The following is a 19074-nucleotide window of genomic DNA, read 5'->3' on the forward strand; positions in this document are numbered from 1 at the left end:
ACTATCATAGTGTTCCGAGAATTATTCGCTTAATTATTATTTTATTGTCGTATCTCAGAGTTCCATTGTATTCATATTCTATCCGTGAGAGGAGAAAATCCAGATGGTTGCGAAAAAAAATTACGTTTTATATCGTGATTTCGAGATGACCTCTGTGATCTTCAATTATGGGGCACTTATATATATGTTGTATAGATAGATTGCTTTAATCAATCGTTCTTATGTCATAAAACTAAAATACAGGCTCAACTCCGAGAACAATCTAATTCTCTCGTTTAAATGATGACGATCATATAAGATAATCCATTGCTATTTAGAACATGCTGACATAATAGCATGCATGCATGATCGATTATATTTCAATTTTTTTTCGAAAACATTCCATATATTTAAATCTGTTTTTTGTGGATTATTTTTATTATAAGCAAGATTTTTTAACTTTTTCAATTGTAATGCCAACAATTTCAAGACGTGCGTTTAGAATTGATGAAGATGAAATATTAAGATATATTTTCGGCGAATCGAATCAATCTCGAGATATTTAAAAAAATATTATATTCTGTCACATATATATTTCATTTCGCAATATTTATGTATTGATAATATATCTTTCTAAAAACATAATTATAGTATAATTAAAGATTATTTTTTATACAATTTTATACATGGAAATATAGATTCAGTGATCCCTCGTTAGACATTTACTTATGCGATTAACTAAAGAAACAATAATTATGCATATTGATTGATCTTGTTTATTATTATTTTCGGCATGTATACAAGATAAATAGAACGCTCTAAAGAAAATCGAAGATGAAAAGATGTTATATGTTAAAATTCCTTAATTAACGGTGATTAACAATGCACATATATCGAAGAAAATTGTCTCTCAATTGCCTCCGACCAATTCGTCGCGATATTTCACAGGGTAAGCTAATTGATTGCCCTTGTTCCACGTATAGAGCTCCTGTAACGAAAAAGGAAACCGAATAAGAACATATAAGGAGAGAGAATTGTGAAAGATATCTCAGTATCTGAGTAACGCATACCTTGGTCTTATGATTGTAGCTAACTGCTGTGGTCTTGTGATACGGATTCGTAAACGACAATGATACATCCCGTATCGTGTTTCGAGACAAATCGAAGGCGAATCTACGGAATTGAGGTAATCGGCTTGGGTAATAACGATAATTCTGTGGTCCGAAAAAGCAAGACAGCCAGTTCGATTATTCGTGGATATGTCTCTTGTGAATATATAATTTATTTATAATAATCATTCCTTTTTTTATATATTTTTCATATAATCATTTCATATATTTTCATATATCTGTATATATTTTCATTTCATGTATATATACATATGCATACGTGACAATTTTTTACGTGACGGCAAATATAATCATTAATGAGTATTAAATGAATATTGCTACAGAAAATTGGGGAATTGTATATTAAAAAATATTCAAAGAGAATTTCCACGCAATATTCGTGTTCTTTAAAAATAATTTAATTTCTCGTATTACCGTATCTTCATAGTTTCTTCGGTGACACTGTGTATAGCATAAAGCACTCCTCCCGCGATAAACATCTCTCCGAATCTATGATGATCGATACTGATGTTCCATGCGTACTGAATCATCATCTTCACAGGGTCAATTTTCACCACTACTGTATTGTTGGACGCTAATCCATAAATAACCCATAAACCTGCTCAAACATTTTGTACGTATATTTAATTTTTTTATTTTAATATCCTTTATTAAATTATACTTCTGATATTTTTGATTTATAATATCCAAAAAATATATCGGCAAAAAGGATTCGTCGTTTTACCGTTTTCGTCTACATTGAAATCCACATAAGTGAAATTGTGCGTATAGAGGTAGTTCTTAGTATTGACCTGCAAACCCGGCAACTCTATTTCGCAATTGACGAAATGTCGATTGCAATCGGATTCCGAGTAGAGATCAAATCGAAAGACCGTCGCTCGATTTTGGGGATTGTAAAAGAATGATTTGTTGTAAACTACATGTCCGTTACCCTAAAAAAAATATCGATCACAAGCTTAGTTCTCACTTGAAATTTCTTCGCCCGTCAAACATTACAATTTTATATGGTTTTTAAAATTTGTATTCTTATCTTGTTATCATTTTTTTATATTTTTATAAATCTTCAGAAATTGTGTGAATATTAGAGGTGTCTGTTGCTTTTTTCTCTTTTGAATTTTTAAACTACCAACCTGAAAAGCATAGGGCAATTTTATCGGAAGACCCGTATCATTTTTGAAATGTTCCTTCGATTTGAACTCGTAGATGTAGGACATGTCACGAGTGTTATTGCGTGTTACAAAGAGTTTATCAGACATGACGTCATGAGGATGTCGGGAGAACGCGTCGTGCATCCAACTTCCATAATAGTCGTCCATGCTTCCTTTTAGCACAGGCTTTCCCACGGCTTCTATCATACCTTCTGCAAATTTTATCGATGTCAATTATTAGTTTTCAAGTGCCGAAAAAAAAATCGACATGAAGAAGTTTTATTTCTCTTTGCAATACTCGTGGACACTCCTTTGATAAGTACTTGGTCAATTACATAAACTTCTGCGAACATTATGACACTGCATTTTTTAATCATTAATTATATATATTTTTATGTTACGCTTGACCCGCCATAGATAATTTTAGAAAAAGATGAATTAAAATGAGTCAAAAGGATCTCTTGTAATTAAAATAATATTAAATAAAAATGATTATCTTATAATTAAATAATTTTATTTTTTAAAAAGTTTCTATTTTTCTCACGTAAATATTAAAATGTCTAAAGTCAATAAAAAACATTTTGTCGATTTAAAAGTTGCACGAAGGTATTCTCGTCCCGTTACATTTTATTTTAATTGTCACATTTATTCATCTTTCTTTTTAAATTTGCAAAAAATACTCATTTAATTAAAGCTCTGTATATACAGTGTATACAGTGGAGCTTACACTATTGCGAGCTATCTGTGTTTACACTGCAACCTCTATCTGTTGAAATTAATTTATCTACCGTCTCTGCACACAAGAACTAGTTGCTAGAATACATTAGTTAGAAATGATTAAACATACCGGCTAACAGCTGGGGTATCCGCGTAGTGTTAATACCACGCAATGGGTAAACGTGCACGTGTGCATCCAGTATGCCCGCGTACGTGCACTTTGGGCATGTCGTGCAGGTTTCTTGTGGACTGCATAATTCTTGTTCCTGATCGACGCTCGGAGGCATAGGATGACCATACGTAACGTGCTGGTCATTTCCTAACTTCAGTTTCTCTGCACTTTTAAGGTCATCTAGAATTATATATTATTATCATTGTATTAAAAAATTCAATAATAAAATTAATTTTCGAAAATGAACGATATATTTGAGGAGATATTTAAGAGACAAACTGAATTGGATTTAAAGAAATCTGGAATTTTTTAATGCAAAATTATTCAAGAAATATAAAAGCAAGAGTCGGGTATTCTTCACATTTTTGAGAATTTAACTCGATGAATTTAATAAACTGTATAGATTTTTTGTTGAGAGAATTAAAAATCTTAAATATTAGTTTTGCTTGCAAATACTTTATTGTAAAATTATAATAACAATGCACTCAATATCAGGTCAAATAGAAGAACATGACTCTTTTATTTTAATGTTATAATAATTAATTAGAAAATTCTGTGATGGCTCTTCGTTATTTATTATCAAATGATATCGAGTAAAATGATGAAACAAACCGTTTACTATAAAGGTTCCTTTGGTAATGTCAAGCTCATTTTTCGCCACACAATAGTAAGTTCCATGATCCGACGACGTCACTCTCGTGATTCTTAGCTTCATCTTCAACTTTTCGGAATAATTTCACGTGCATTACAAAAGGCGTCACAAGTTGTAATGAGATGAAATAGTAGCAAGCGAGTAAAGAGAACGATTTTGCATATTATCGAATTTATGTCAAATATGCAAATGTTATATATACATTTTCTACTTTAAATATACAATAGCCAGACGAGAGAATTAATAGAGAAGCGCAAAAATTAATGAAATGCATGCAGTTCGATAAAAATATTACCTTGTAATTATCTCGTCTGTCATAAACCTCCGTTCTGTATTTATCCGACATTTTCAAACGGCGACCATCGCCGCGTTCCCAGTGTACCACCGGCTCGGGGAAGGCTTCCACTTCGCATTCCAGCATTGCCGGATTTTGATTTCGTACGATAACCACTTTGTTACGTATACGAATAAACGGCGGAACTGGAACACGATCGATTATCAGTTTTGTCTCTACTTGCATCTATATCCGTTCGAATAAAAAATATTGGTTCTTTCGGAATTACTCACTCTAATAACGTCTACAAATTCTATACATTTATCTTCGAAGGTTTATTAAATTTTTTTTTATAATCACTACAGAATCATTAAATATACATGTATCATCATCTATATGCATTCACATAATATATGTTAAAATTGATGTAACAAACAATTAGAAAATAATAATTATGTGGCATGTTTCAAAGCAATTAATACAGAAATAAAATAAAATAAAATAAAATTCAAAAGAAATTATAAAAATATAAAGTATAAGAATATTGAAGAGAGACGGTTAAGAAAATTTACATGAAAAATGAAAAATTATATTATGCATTTATAATATGCATTTTTAAATATATTATACACATATCATAATTTTCTTTTTATTAAAAAAGATTGCGACGTGCTTACATCTGACTTGAAGTCTAAACTTTTTGGAACTTGCGGGTGATATTCCGTTGTTAGCGTTACACACATAATCGCCCATATGTTCCCGGGTTATCACGCTGATATTAAAAGTATGACCCATAATCGAACTCACTAAAGAATCGTAAAATTATTTTATATGAAAGCTCATTATATAATCTCTCGCTTGTTTATTATCCGTTATTTATTATTGCAAATTATAAAAGTCTTTTATACCGTGCCAAGTTCCCATGGGTATCGTGGAACCGTCTATTTTGGTCCACTGTATAACGGGTTGCGGTTTCCCACTAGCGGCGCATCTCAGTCGTATATTGTTACCTTCTTGCACGGAAATTACATCGCTCGCGTTTAATGACGGTACAATCTCTAAAACGTCGATTTTTTTATAACACTTTTATAAATTTATAATATTATGATTTTAGTAAATTGCGTAAAAAGAAAGAAAAAATACATTAATCTCGCTAAAAAAAGTAGAACACCGATAATCTTTATCCTACCTACGATGGATGGTGGTATCAATATACTCTCTTGTATACCATGGTGGTCATTGATGTTCACTTTGTAAGCCTGTATACCTGGCGTGCCGTCTTTTCCCGGAATTCCGGGACGACCAACCGGACCTACGTCTCCTGATGCATAAAAAAATTCATTTGTGAAACAAATGAAGGGCTGAAATCACTGGAACATTATTACCCACCGCGAGGTCCCGGTGGTCCTTGAGGCCCCATTTGACCGGGTCTTCCTAAATAAATATAAAATTGTCATAATATTTTCTATTTATAAAGTAACGAAGATTTTATATATTACTATATATTACTTAATATTAATTTAATTTATATATTACTTTGCTGTAAAATGTTGTAAAATATGTTGCAATGTATGATGAGTGAAATTTATATGAAAGAGATAAAAATGTACGATGAAAGAGGTAAAAGTAATAAACAACATTTTTCTATATAACAGTGAGATGAAATTATCTCTATGTAATAAACAGTAAAAATATTAACAAGCAGCATTTTCATTAAGCAATATACATTTCTCTTGGATAAAAATAAAGATTTGGCCGCTTTTCTATGCATTTATTTGCTTTTAAGCCAAGTACTTTTCTTTACATTTAATCGCATGTTTATTTGTAGCATGCATATCTTTCTTTACGCCGATTTTTTAATTGTGTTCAAGTTATTCTATATTTAAACTTACCATCTGTTCCATTTCTTCCAGGCGATCCGGGCGATCCGTTCATACCCGGCTTACCATTGGTGCCAGGTGTGCCATCCATGCCACTTCTACCGGGAATGCCATCCAAACCGGGCTCACCTGGCACACCGTCTCTTCCATCGAATCCCGGTGGACCGATGTCGCCTTTGGGTCCTCTGATGCCAGGATGACCTGGTTGTCCAGGAGGTCCTTTCGGTCCCACCAATCCCTGGATACCTGGCAAACCTGGCTCGCCGGGTGGACCTGGGTTTCCAGGAGCACCAGGGAGGCCCGGTGGACAATACTTTGCGGATGAACGGCAAAAATTTTCGATCGCATCGAACTGAAACACAAGGTAAGTGGATGGATGCTCGAGCAGAGAGGCTCGAATATTATACACTATTTTATATTAAATTGTTTAAACCTTTTTTACTATATTGTAAAAAATTTATATATTTTTTATAACTTCTTTTAAAGTATTTTTATGACCTACTCCAATAACTGCTTTTAACAATATTGAATTGTAACTTTAAAATTGTTGTAAATTTAAAATATTTGACTTTAACGATTTATTTTATAGATAATTTTTCAAAAATGTGTGAACGAAAAATATATTATTTTAAACTCAATATCCCGTCCAGTTTGAATCTAATTCTCACGTTAAAAAAAGAAGCTTGTCTAAGCGTATTCATGTTTGCACAAACATGAATACGCTTATGGTTGTTGTAATAAGGGAAATAGGTCTAAAAAACACTTAGCTCCCCTATCTCCATGTATTCTACATACGCGATACTCTATATAGGTGACGGAACTCATAGTGAGGAACATCACGGCAAAGTTCGAAGTTTGACGAGAACATTAGACGAGGATGTATCGCGAAGCAGGTAACTAGTTCTAACAATCACAGAGAACTGACTTGTATTCGTGTGTCGGCGTTCAACCAGACCCAGCTTGGGTCTTGACCTCCGGCCGCCGTTGGCGAAGACGCAGAGCCAGAGACCATAATGGGGGAGGCTGTTACTTTCTTTGTACCTTGTATTTCCTTATCCTCTCGAATCTGCAACCGAGTAATCCATGTAATTCCACGATATTATACGCGAGAGATCCAAGATATTTCTAAAGAAATTAAATTAGGAAATTTAATCTCTGTTGGAAAATATTGCAGATTTAAATTCACAAAGAATTAACAAACCAAAGTTTTCTCAATTGCAAAATTAAAATGTTTTTCTTTATCTTATTATATATACAGTGTGTGTGATTTAAACGTATATATTCAATTATTTTTCTAAATAATAGAGTTATAAAATGTTTCGAAAAATTATTTTTTATTTAAAAAAATGTATGTAATGTGTGATTACAAAAATATTGAATTATGTTTTTCAATATTGGCCATAGAACGATTATTTCAATGAATTTTATTTTTTCAAACAAAATAATATGTCGATTTCACTACAATTTTGTAAGATATTTTATCACAAATTCGATAATATGCAATAAAATACAATTTTCAATAGAATTTTTCATAAATAACTTGAGTATATATATTTAAATCACAAATATACACTATATATATAAAATTGATATAAAATATTTTTTTCTAATAATATTTAATCTTTTATTACGAGAGAGGTAATATAAAAAAATTTCAGACTCTTTCCTCTCTTTATAAAAAATCCGACTTTTATTTTCACCAATAGAATTGAAAATTTCTTTTTTGTCGTTAAAAAATGATCTCTTTGTGAATTATACGTATATATACTTTATACGTACTCTACTTGTTATGTCAGAAACGGCATTGTCTTCACCGATTGGTAATGCACTGCTGCGTCTTCGGCGCGGAAGTGCCACGGTCTCCAGTGGATACTGACTTTTTACCAAGCGAAGATCGCTCTCCACGTTCGTGACATACTTGTATAGATAGATTGATGTGAAAAACTGAATGATAAATTGCAGCAAAATGAGAATGAGTAACACGCGCGGTTGGAGCATCCATCGTTGCACTAGTAATGCACTCTTGCTGTTCATGTTGACGCAGTTAATTTTATCCCTGCAAAAAGTTGTGCTTGAAAAAGTTACTAAATGATGCCAATTTTGCACGTAAAAAAAGTAGAAAAAAATTGAAAAAATAAAAGAATCTTCAAAAAAAATACTAACGCGACGATAGGATAATCCTGCTCTCTCCTAGAAATACTTTAAAATAAATTTAAACTAACTTTTCGTTAAATCGTTAATCGAGGATAATTAATAATATAATTCATATATTACACATGTTCAACACAAAAATTATGAATAATAATACGTGTATATTAACGTGAAGACGCGACGCGCAACAGAACGCAACTATCTCAATTGAATATATCTGCCGCACCGCGAAAGAGAGAGAAAGATCAAGGGAGAGAAGCGTATAGATCTATGCCGTCTAATTGGTTACTATCAAGTGGAATTGACTCTATATTAAACTTCTGTAGCATCTCCACCAGTTTCCATCGCTCCTATATCGTTCCGTCACTCTTTCACAATTCTTGACACAATTTTTATTATACATTTCTGTAATATCTTAATGCTAATTTTTTTAAACTGTAACTATTATATTTTCGCGAGGCACTCGTCAATGAAAAAAAAAAAGAAAACTTACAATCTATTCTATAATATTTAATTTCGATGCTGGACGATTTTTTTTCAACGCAAACATTCGGGAAAACAATAGTTAGCGCGTTAACAAAAACACAATTTGCACGGCGTTTGCGGTGTCTATGTTCCTGTCCTAATGTAAACTAATATAAACCGTGAGCCGGTGCGCCTGTCGTCGGCTCAGCACAGACGAGACGCATGCGTTGAGCATTTCTCTTTCTCTCCCTGTGTATTACACTACGACCAATTGTCATACGTTGCGCGTGTACGCGTGAGATGTGCGTGGCGTCGTGGTGTGTGATGGAGAGAGATTTGCACGTTTATGAATGCAACGCTTTGTCATTTTGTCACATATCGTCGCAGTCATACACGGTATAGACAACGAATGCGTTCCAGTATTAATTAAAAAAATCAATCTCTCATGCTGTAACAGTTCCTTTCTTGTAACGCCTCGTTATGACTCGCCGAGCAACGAATTACTACTCGATATAGTGATTATTAAATAAAATTGATTATGAAATTTACATGAATGAATTTTACATATTATAGAAATGTGTATATATATTGTGTGTGTATAAATTTCCAATTACAAGTGTATATACAAAAATTTTATATATATAAATTATAATTCGATAAAATGATGAAAAAATAAGATAGATATCCCGGTAAAAAACATTTACAAATAGGTAGACAAGATATATATCTTTATTGAAGACATTTAATTGCACTCTTACGGTAAAATATCACAGTAGAAACAGGGCTTTCTGTTCCCCCGATAGTCGAAGGTATATAAATTGATTTTTCTTATATATTTTTCTTATATATAGCAGTGCTCGGAACTAAAACATTTGCTCGTTAATCATGTGAATTCACTTGACCATTGATGACCATAGATTGTCTGTCTTCTTCACGTAAAATAATTTCTATGTCATGTTTGAGATCTTTATCTGCGTTTATCTCTACATTTTGTTTCGAAGCCTGTAAACAATAAGTTTCATTAGAAATCGTCAATTACGTAAGCACTTTTCTCTTTTTCTATAATATCGCTTCTCTTACTAAATCCAACAACGCTAAAAAGTATCTGGCCACGTCGTGTTCATTTTCAATAACGGCGTCAAAACTGATTCTTCGTTGATCATTTGTCTTGAAAGTCTCTATAATTCGAGACGCATAATCACGAATGCAAAACGTCGATCTTTGCTCGGCCTCGCGTAATTTAGGTTGCATCAATTCATGCCACTTGTCAACATTTTTCTGAAATCATTATTCGTTGATGAAATGTTACAACTAATATTTCCAAGGACGACTTCATTATTCGTCTATTTACTGAGAAGTGCGGTGAGTCCGATTGCAACCAAATGTCACAGAAATTTTCATGCGGAAGCGACATGTCTATGGGACTCGAACTGCGAAGTGAAGAGACTTCATTAATCAAAGTGTCCGTTATATTGTTATCGCTAATATTCGTATTCGTTTCCACATTAACGCATAACCGAAATCCTAAGAGATCCAAATCTATATTCGTAACATCGTTGTATTGCGAAGAATTGTATTCTCGTATATATTTTATACAGGTACTCAAATTTTTTTTGAACATATTTGGTCTATCTGCAAAACAAATTTCAACGTTTAGTATATATCAATAAATTTATATTAGACTGTGAAGAATTTATTTTCACTAGAAAAAACTGTGATAAACCTTTTTGTGAGGGCGTCGATTCCTCCAAAATATGCGCGAGATTTTTCTTTACTATTTGTCCTCTTTTACTTGGTGTAAGCATTTCGTTTTTTGTTATCTGGCCAAATTTTCGCTTAATCTATAAGCAATTCAGTAATATTATCAAGCATTATTAGTTAATAATAAATTTTTAAATGCTATTATATACCGATTTCGATGTGGATCTCGAAGACCGCGATTTTATTTTACTCTTTATATTGCTATTTGGAGGAGTATTTTGTATAATATTGGTAGCTAAATTTATTTTCGAAAGGTCTTCATTTGTGTCATTTATCAAACCTAGATCATCCGTCGATGATGTTCTAAAATAATATCGTTGATTTTATTATTCTCACATAAAATTGCTGCAGTAAGAGGTTACAAGTGTAGGAAAAATATTAAAAATACCTTCTATCTTTTGAATTTACAGACTCTGGCGGACTATCTAATACACTACTACCATCTATACTTTCTCTATTATTCAAATAATTATCATCCAAATCTTTATTATTCCATAAAATAGTATTATTGATGTCAGTTATCAATGAGTCGGTAGTGTTTGACATATTTGGATAGATTTTTTTTGAGCCATCAAGTGTATTGTTGATACTAGCGTTCTCGGATAAAGATAAATTTTGCTGAGATGATTCTAAAGATGTAATTAAATCAGGAATTTCTTCTTCCAGCGAATCATCATTATTCCTTTCAGACTCAGTATCACTATTTTGATCATTGTCAGTATCAGCATTTTGATTATTGTCACTGTATATTGTACATTCTGGAGTTGATAAAGATATAGAATTATCACTGTCGCAACAGAAATCTGAAACAAAAACGATGGAAAATCTGCAAATTATTAGATTAAATCAGAAATTTATCCTACTAATCAATTATATACCTTGAGGCGCAAACTCAACCAAAGCATCAACCAGTACACCATCTATACTTATATTTTGATTGCAGCTACAACATATTGTCAGATATTATTATCTTACAATGAAATAGATGCATCATATTATATTATATAAAAAAATAATTGGATACTTACCGAAAATCATATTTTTTACCTATGACTTCTCCATTTACATCATAAATGTCAATGGAAACATGCTGTGCGATACCCTTCTCTAATTGAACAAAGCAGCGATTTTTTGATTTGATAGTATTCACATGTGTTGTATTCTTTTTAATATTAATATTCTTATCTACTTCTTTTGCAAAGTTAACAGTTTTAAATTCTTGAAAGCACATGTCAACTTTTCTATCTCTTTTCTTTATAGAATTCTGTGTTACTTCTTCCTGTCTAAGAGAGAAATAATTTAATATATATATAAATTTTTTTTAAATTATACATATACATGTATGTGTATGACCTATATATTATAATAACATACTCACTCATTATTTAATAATAAATTTCTAGAATTTTCTGTTATATTCCAAAGAGAATCGACTCTATGGACATATACAGCTGCAGAATTTTGCAGGATAAGCCCAGCTTCGCCAAAACTTTTATTGCATGTTGCATTGAATAGTGTACAATATTTTTCCAAAGTCTGCAATATGAGATTATCTTAACACATTATCACTATGTTAACAAAATATTTCAAAGCAAATTGATGACATTAGATATACCTGTGAGAAGGGGAAATTCCATTTTGATAATTCTTTCACTGGTTTCGTAAGTTGCAGACCAATATCTTGTACGGTAACCATCTTTGTTCACTCATAAATTTCACGATAATCCGCATACAAAACATAAATCTATCAATCACTGTAAAAAAAAAGCGCTATTGATATTTTCTTTGTAATGATTTATATCGGATAAAAAATAAAATGATCGAAATTCTCGTGAAAGAAATGTGTTCTACTCAAAATAATGCAAGTGTTTTGCAACAATAAGGAAAAAACAAGTGGAGATGATAGTGTCTTATCTTATTATTAGCAAGATATCAAGACGCATACTAATCAAGGAGGAAGATATATATTCAATATTTTTTCACCTTAATTACGTTGTATTTTCTCGAGGATTTTGCACACTTTTTTATCAGATTTTTTTATCATTACTCGAAAACACTCAATCACTTAACCTAACGATAACAACAACACCAACTATCGCTTCTATTCACTTCTATTGCTGTGACTTGAGCATCGATTGTAAAACATGTAGTCGGGCAATCGCATGTTTGGTTTGCGAGTCGTTGTAGATGACGCACCGCAAACGTCAAATATGGGCTGCGGTCAAGTCTGCACTACGAATGCTTTGAAACATCATTCTATCTTTGTTCTATATTCCATGAGAATGAAGATAGAACGATGTTTCAAAGCATTCGTAGCACAATCTTGACCGCAGCCATGGAGATTCATCAGTCTCGACATTTACTTTAAACTGAACAAGTACGGCACAAGTTTTATTTATTTCTTCTATATGAAAATTAATTAATTTTGTCGTGCGCAATGATTGCATTAATTCAATTTTGCCCATAAATTTTCTTGGACAACTTTTTCTCAAATTTTAAATAGACAGCATTATGGATCCGCCAATATTTCTCGAGCATTGCCAGACTATATTTCAAAAGTTGGCGCCATCATTTTAGTTTGCATCGCTAGCGTCATTTCTCGTGTTTGCGTAATATCATGGACTAATCGGACTAATCTATCGGAACAGATTTAAATCGGCGGCTCTCTCTCGCTATTTTACATTGGTTGCGTTCAGCAGAAAAAGTTGCTCTGCAACTGTTGTAAAATTCGTAAACCTGATTAGTGTAGGCTCTTAATTTTGACTAAATCTAAGAGCATACATCAATCAGATTCACGAATTTTACAACAGTTACAAAGCAGCTTATCCTGCTGAACGCGGACATTATTTTTCATCGAAACATATATTCTTTTAATATTAATTACCAGGTTAATAAGGTATTAATATTGTTCTCATTTTTACTAAGAGGTTAATAGATGTGTATATACGAGAGAATTTGGAATTGTAAATAATTTAAAATTCTTTTAATATGTTACAGAGCACGCTTGTTTGGATCTTTCATACAACGAGGGAAAGCTGTACATATACCTGAGTCCGGAGATAAATCAGGTATGTAAAATTCACTCGAATTTTAGAGTATCATATCAACAACAGATGAAGATAACATCAGCAGTCAAAATCAATCTCTCAATCGCTTCAGTCTATAATCCAGAAGCGTTTCGCGATGCCAGAAAAAATTCAACGTCGTCATGAACGAATGTCAGGAGCCATTCAAGATCCTTGCGTTTGAATTGAATAAAATATTATCTCGATAATAACAAGGTAATTAACAGGGTAATTAACAAAGGAGCTAGGACAGAAAAATTGCCAAATTTTGCGATCTCGAAATCTGAATTCCCGAATAATAGGGAAGAGGGAGGAGGGTACATATGTCATAAGGCTGGGTGGCGCGAACCACGCATGCGCGAGCGAGCGAGAGCGCGATATACATATGCACCCGATGTGGTTTCCCTCGATTTAGTGTAACGGCGACCGCGGTACCGTTGATACCGTTCATTAATTCGTATCTAATCTCGGACAGGCCTCCCAATCCCTCCCCGTCTTACACACTTTACTATCCGTGTTTCTCTTCCTCTTTCTCTCTCTCTCTCTCTCTCTCTCTCTCTCTCTCTCTCTCTCTCTCTCTCTCTCTCTCTCTTTTCTTCCCCTCTTTCTTTCCCATATACGCGTATGTGCATTTCCATTTGTTTCGCTCTCTCTTCTTTCTCCTCTCGGTTATTCTACCTCTATCCCTCATTCGTTCCCTGTGTTTCTCTCCACCGGTTACTCTCTTTTCTTTCATCGTCCGCTTTCGACGCACATGCGTAATCATCCCGCGTAGAAGCGCGCAGTCCTGACAGCCTCCAAGAGACGGGAAAAGAGACGGAAGATAGATAGACCCGTCGCGTTCGTCTTCGTCTCGCGGCGGTGCACACGCAAACACCCACACACGTGCGCGTGGACGTGTCACACAGCGAAGGTGCGCGCGCACAGTCGGCGGTCTCGGGCAGGCAGCGAGCGATAGCAAGCGGGAAGCGAGCTAACCGGAGTACAAATCATCGTCGTCGTCGTCGTCGTTGTTCTCGTCCCCGTCTAACTTGCCCCGGATGCGCGGATGCCGTGGTCGCGGCTCGCCGGTCGCCTTCGCCAGCGATAATCACCGTGTCACCGGTTATCACCGCGAGCCACCAGCTTAAGTCGGTCGAGTAAAGTCGGCGCCGCGGCTTGGCCTCTATATGAAAAGGGGCATCAAGGAGAAAAGGCCGTCCCGCACCACCGTCGTCGTCGTCGTCGTCGTCGTCGCGTCGTCGCCGTCGTCGCCGTCGTCGCCGTCGTCGCCGTCGTCGCCGTCGTCGCCGGCGCAGTCGATACCGCCAGTAGGGTGGGAGAGTGGGTCGACGGGACCACGAGGAACTGAAGTGCGCGACAGTCCCGCGCTCTCGGTGACGACGACAGAGTGGCATCCCCCCGGGGTAAGAACGTGCGACTCGACAAATTTCGGAGTAGATCCACACGGAATAAGTAATCGATTCGCGAGTGCGTGAGCGCTTTCCCGTCCCGTCCTGCTGTCGTTCGATTCATCGCCACTCCTCTCTCTCTCTCTCTCTTTTTTGTCTTTTCACCCTTTCCCTCTCTCTCTCTCTCTCTTTCTCTCTCTCTCTCTCTCTTCACCCTTCATCTCTTTTCGATTCTTCATCGGGTGCTCCGAAATTTCGTCTTTTTCTCCACTCCGAATTCTCGCTCTCTCTCTCTCTCTCTCTCTCTCTCTGGACTCGATCTCTCTCCCAGGTGCCGCTCCGGCTGTCGAAACCGCGCCGTCCTCGCCATCGTAATTAAAGCCTCGTCGTCATCATCATCATCATCACCACCATCACCATGACCATCATCCACAATGGTGGAGGTGGCGGTGGCGGCGGCGGTAGCGGCGACAAGCGGCGGCGAGCGGCGACACGGTGCCACCTCCTCGATTCTAGGGAATCGAGCGGTTGGTCGGTCGGTCGCCGAGCGCGAAAGGTGCGCGAGAATGCCCGAGAGAGCGGCTCGAAAGTGCGGGTAAATGTGTCGGTCGCGTTACAAGACGTGAAGCGCGAGCGCGAGAAGCAGGAGAAAGAGCGAGGAAACGAGAGAAGGAGCGCGAGAGATAAAAAAAAAGAAAAGAAACGAGAAAGAGAGAGAGAGAGAGAGCGCGAGGAGGAGCGAGGGGTAGCCGGGAGAGGGAGAGGAGGACGCTCGCGAGCGCGCGCGCGCGCGCGCGCGGGGGCAGCCGGAGGTGCGCACGGTAGAGCGAGCGAGTTTATTTTTAGTGGCAGAAGGTGAAGAAGGCGGGCGAAGAGCACCGCGCGGAGTGGTATTAAGCGGCAGCACAGTGGCCCGATGAAGCGGCGTATGTGACACCGGGCTTTCCTCTCTCTTGCCACCGTCGAGGAGAAGAAGAGACACCTCGCAGACATCTTGCTGCCACCGTCCACGGTGAGTAGAGTATGTCGCCACACTGCCGTCGCCACCCCCACCCACCCTTCCGCCTTCCCGCACCCGCGCCTCCACCTCTTTCTTCTCGCCCTCTCATCCTTCCCTTCCCTTCCCCTCCCCTCCGCGAGGATTGATTCGCCATTCCGCCCACCAGGACACGAGCCTCCGCTATCTCCACCTCCTCCTCCTCTCCCCCCTCGCTCCTCGCCTCTTTTCCCTCCGTCTTGTTTTTTCTCTCTTTTCCTCCTTTTATTTAAATATATATTTGTCTCGTTGTCCCTATTGTTTTACTCGCGAGTATATTTACGTTGTTTCTTCTTTGTTTTTTCCTTCTCCCGTCCCCCTTTTTGCTACCCTCGATCGTGCCATTTATCCATCCATCCATTTAACTATACGTACGTACGCACCCTTCCGTCGAGCGTTCTCTCTCTCTCTCTCTCTCTCTCTCTTTTCATCCTCTTTGTCTCTCTTCCTTTCATAGAAAATACCTCGGGGGAGCTCCTCGTCGTCGACCATCGTCCACTCCCCATCCCCACCAGTTTACGTCGCCCTCTCCGCTTCACCGTGGAGTTACGAAAATTATGTAACATGCGCTCGATCCGGGCGTTTCTTGTTCCGTTCTCCTTTCTCATCTTCCTCTCTCTCTGGATATCACGCTCCGCTTCCCTTCCCCCCTTTCTCCGTTCCGTCGCTGTTCCTCTCCCTTGTGCTCCGTGCCGTTCTTCCGAACATTATTTCGGGAGTGCCAGCAGACCTGCCAGCGGACCCTGAGAGCGAGCGAAGAGAGAAAGAGACCGATGGAGAAAGAAAGAGAGAGAGAGAGAGAGAGAGAGAGAGAGCCCCGGGATCGGGCAGGCGCATTGTTAAAGGAAACCGTTTCGATTAGGGATGCAAACCGGTCGTGCGTGCGCCAGCACCAGATACACCGTCACCGATCTTGAGATCCGAGTCCACCGACACCGCGAAACTCGCTCGCTCGGCTCTTCCATATTTCCTCAAACTCCATTATCCCCGACATTCCGCCGTGCTTCTCGTCGCTTCTGAGCTCGGTGCCAAGATCTCAAAGCTGCTCGCAATCTCGACCAAGTTTCTCCGCGTTCGAGATAAGATCGAGCTCTCAGGAGCTTCCTTCCGAAACCTCGATTCGCGTCACGCGAGCGTGGATAAGAAGGAGAAAGAGAGAGAGATACCGGGTATAATCAATACATTGTATTTCAGAAATCTTTCGTCCTCGATTCGCAAAAAGTGCGTAGCATCGTTTCATTTTCTTCTAGCGTAACTTTGCGAGAGACGGAAATTATTCAGCGACAGCGATTATCCTCGAGCAAAGAATTTCGAGCTGCAACTGTCGAGGAATCTCGACTTTGAGGGGAAGAAACGAAATTAAACAACCTTATCAATGTGATTAACTTTGTACGCGTGCATCGCGTGTCTCACGTGCTCCTCGCGATTGATTCCACGCCTTTGCATCGCGTGTAACTAGTCTTTCGTTGGCTTCCGGTGCCATAGATCTCTCCGCGAATATGCGAGGTCTCTCTCTCTCGAGGGAGACTTTCTCTCTCGGAACACATAAGAGAGAGAGAGAGAGAGGGAGAGGGACCTTTTTTCTCGCCGAAAGATGCGAGCACCAGCTGTACTGGTCAACTCCGACTGTAATACGCGTGAAGCACAGTCGAAGAGACTCGCCTTTGTCCCGCTTTCGTGGTATCGACCCGATACGGGTGACCTAGACTCACTTGCCGAGGAAATATACCCAACCTTTGACAGCCACTCGTTCGCTCGCCTGCTGGTTCGTTCGTTCGTTCGTTCGTTCGTTCGCTCGTTCGCTCGTTCGTTACGACGAAACCGGCCCGAAACGAATCGATAGAGGGTCGCCAATAATTACGCACGTGCGAGGCTCGCGCGCACAACGTCGTCGACGAAGACGACGACGACAGGGAAAAGAACTGCGCGGGATAGGAAATGCCGAATGTGTTTGGAGGCAGTTGAGTTTATTTCGGTGCTGCCGACGACGGTCGGAATTTGGTATCGAACCGCTCTCGCACGCGTCTCCTTCCCTCTGGTCGTCGTCGTCGATTCAGCGTGCGCTTCTTGCTCGAGGGGACGCTTATTTTCCTGCCCGTTTTCATGCCTCGCGAAAAGGAGCGACGTCAAAATGTTTGGCGGGTTACGTCTTGCCGTTGACGGAACCCGAATACCAGCCATCCGAGGGTGACTTTACGAGGTGGAGATTCGCGGCGCCTTCTCGTCGAAATGGATCCTCCGTCAAATGAAATTTCGACACTCGTATAATGATCGACGACAGCTAGCGGAAATGTAAATATAGTAATTGCGTACAGGCGAGATTCCGCTTTCAGCTTTGAGCCTCGATGGAAACGCGAGATTATATTTGCAAAAGAGTCATTTGGATATTGGACGAGTGAAAAAACCTGGGGGGATTTTTATGTCATCGCGAGCGATCGGGCGGTACCGGGTTAAAGATTTTTCTCACTTTTCTTCCGTAACATGTTCTAGAACTATAACGTTAACTAATATTAATGCTATCGTTACATCTCACACGCGAAGGAGTGTGAGGAGAAAAATTATCCCGACTTTTCTTCAATGAGATGATATCTACGCAAGGTTTATGTACATTGTAAAAATATATTTTTAATTATTAATAATTGCATATTATTTTTTTTTATCAAGAGAATTATTGCAACAGCAATGCTAATTATACCCTCGTATGCGACCAGCTTAATTAAAAATATCCGAAATTTTCGACTCGACATAATCGACAAATCGTCGTTCTATTTTTACTTTATTTTTAAGATATATATATCTTTTTTTAATTTTATAGAAACACCTCTCTCTTTCTCTCTCGTGACAGTCGGATCGCGAGCGATCGCTTGTAAAATTAGGTAGGAAAACTTCCTGCATGACGCGCGTTCTGTCAAAGTGTCAGAATGAGAAAGCGAGACGAAAATATTTATCGTTCTTTCTTTACTTTATCTTTAAGATATATATATATTTTTTAATTTTATACAAACACCTCTCTCTCTTTCTCTCTCGTGACAGTCGGATCGCTTGTAAAATTAGGTAGGAAAACTTCCTGCATCACGCGCGTTCTGCCAAAGTGTCAGAATGAGAAAGCGAGACGAAAATATTAAGTTTTGCCGGGACACTTGCCAAGATACGCGCGAGAGAGAGGAGAGAGAGAAGAGAAGACCGATTAAGGGTTAATAACGTCGGCGGAACTCGACTACCCGAGTGTTCCCGGCTTGTTTATAGGATGTAG

The 19074-nt window shown here is 37.9% G+C and overlaps 3 protein-coding genes across 19 annotated transcripts in view; 1 reads left to right on the forward strand and 2 right to left on the reverse strand.

Annotated features, from left to right (window-relative positions):
* Positions 1-685: 685 nt before the first annotated feature.
* On the reverse strand, positions 686-8743 carry LOC105254314. Of its 2 annotated transcripts, none has more exons than XM_011262890.3 (16): positions 8597-8743; positions 7732-8008; positions 6878-7018; positions 5965-6304; positions 5462-5506; positions 5262-5393; positions 4981-5130; positions 4750-4878; positions 4094-4278; positions 3759-3867; positions 3105-3326; positions 2240-2469; positions 1834-2041; positions 1524-1707; positions 1050-1152; positions 686-967 (listed from the first exon to the last, which is right to left on the reverse strand). In XM_011262890.3, the coding sequence occupies exons 2-16, from the start codon at positions 7984-7986 to the stop codon at positions 890-892; spliced, it is 2511 nt and encodes an 836-aa protein (XP_011261192.1). In that variant the 5' UTR covers positions 7987-8008; positions 8597-8743; the 3' UTR covers positions 686-889. The 2 variants fall into 2 exon arrangements, with proteins under 2 accessions (XP_011261192.1, XP_011261193.1); XM_011262891.3 differs by lacking the exon at positions 8597-8743 and adding an exon at positions 8116-8333.
* Positions 8744-9279: 536 nt separating this feature from the next.
* On the reverse strand, positions 9280-17577 carry LOC105254315 (uncharacterized protein MAL13P1.304). Of its 4 annotated transcripts, none has more exons than XM_011262895.3 (11): positions 17556-17577; positions 11945-12083; positions 11708-11865; positions 11358-11612; positions 11208-11272; positions 10718-11132; positions 10479-10632; positions 10292-10409; positions 9920-10200; positions 9649-9846; positions 9280-9570 (listed from the first exon to the last, which is right to left on the reverse strand). In XM_011262895.3, the coding sequence occupies exons 2-11, from the start codon at positions 12023-12025 to the stop codon at positions 9448-9450; spliced, it is 1848 nt and encodes a 615-aa protein (XP_011261197.1). In that variant the 5' UTR covers positions 12026-12083; positions 17556-17577; the 3' UTR covers positions 9280-9447. The 4 variants fall into 4 exon arrangements, with proteins under 4 accessions (XP_011261197.1, XP_025262898.1, XP_011261195.1 ...); XM_025407113.1 differs by lacking the exon at positions 17556-17577 and adding an exon at positions 17534-17554; XM_011262893.3 differs by lacking the exon at positions 17556-17577 and adding an exon at positions 16286-16598.
* LOC105254317 (plasma membrane calcium-transporting ATPase 3) overlaps positions 13859-19074 on the forward strand; it is a 71184-nt gene continuing 65968 nt past the window's right edge. For 12 of the 13 annotated variants that reach the window (XR_889441.3, XR_889439.3, XR_889440.3 and 9 more), the window contains exon 1: positions 14807-15797. The gene's annotated coding sequence lies outside the window, so the exon portion shown is untranslated. The other variant, XM_011262897.3, reaches the window with a different exon arrangement.

The sequence above is a fragment of the Camponotus floridanus genome, unplaced genomic scaffold (assembly GCF_003227725.1).
Source record: "Camponotus floridanus strain SB8 unplaced genomic scaffold, Cflo_v7.5 scaffold160, whole genome shotgun sequence".
In the NCBI taxonomy this organism is placed as follows: domain Eukaryota; kingdom Metazoa; phylum Arthropoda; class Insecta; order Hymenoptera; family Formicidae; genus Camponotus; species Camponotus floridanus.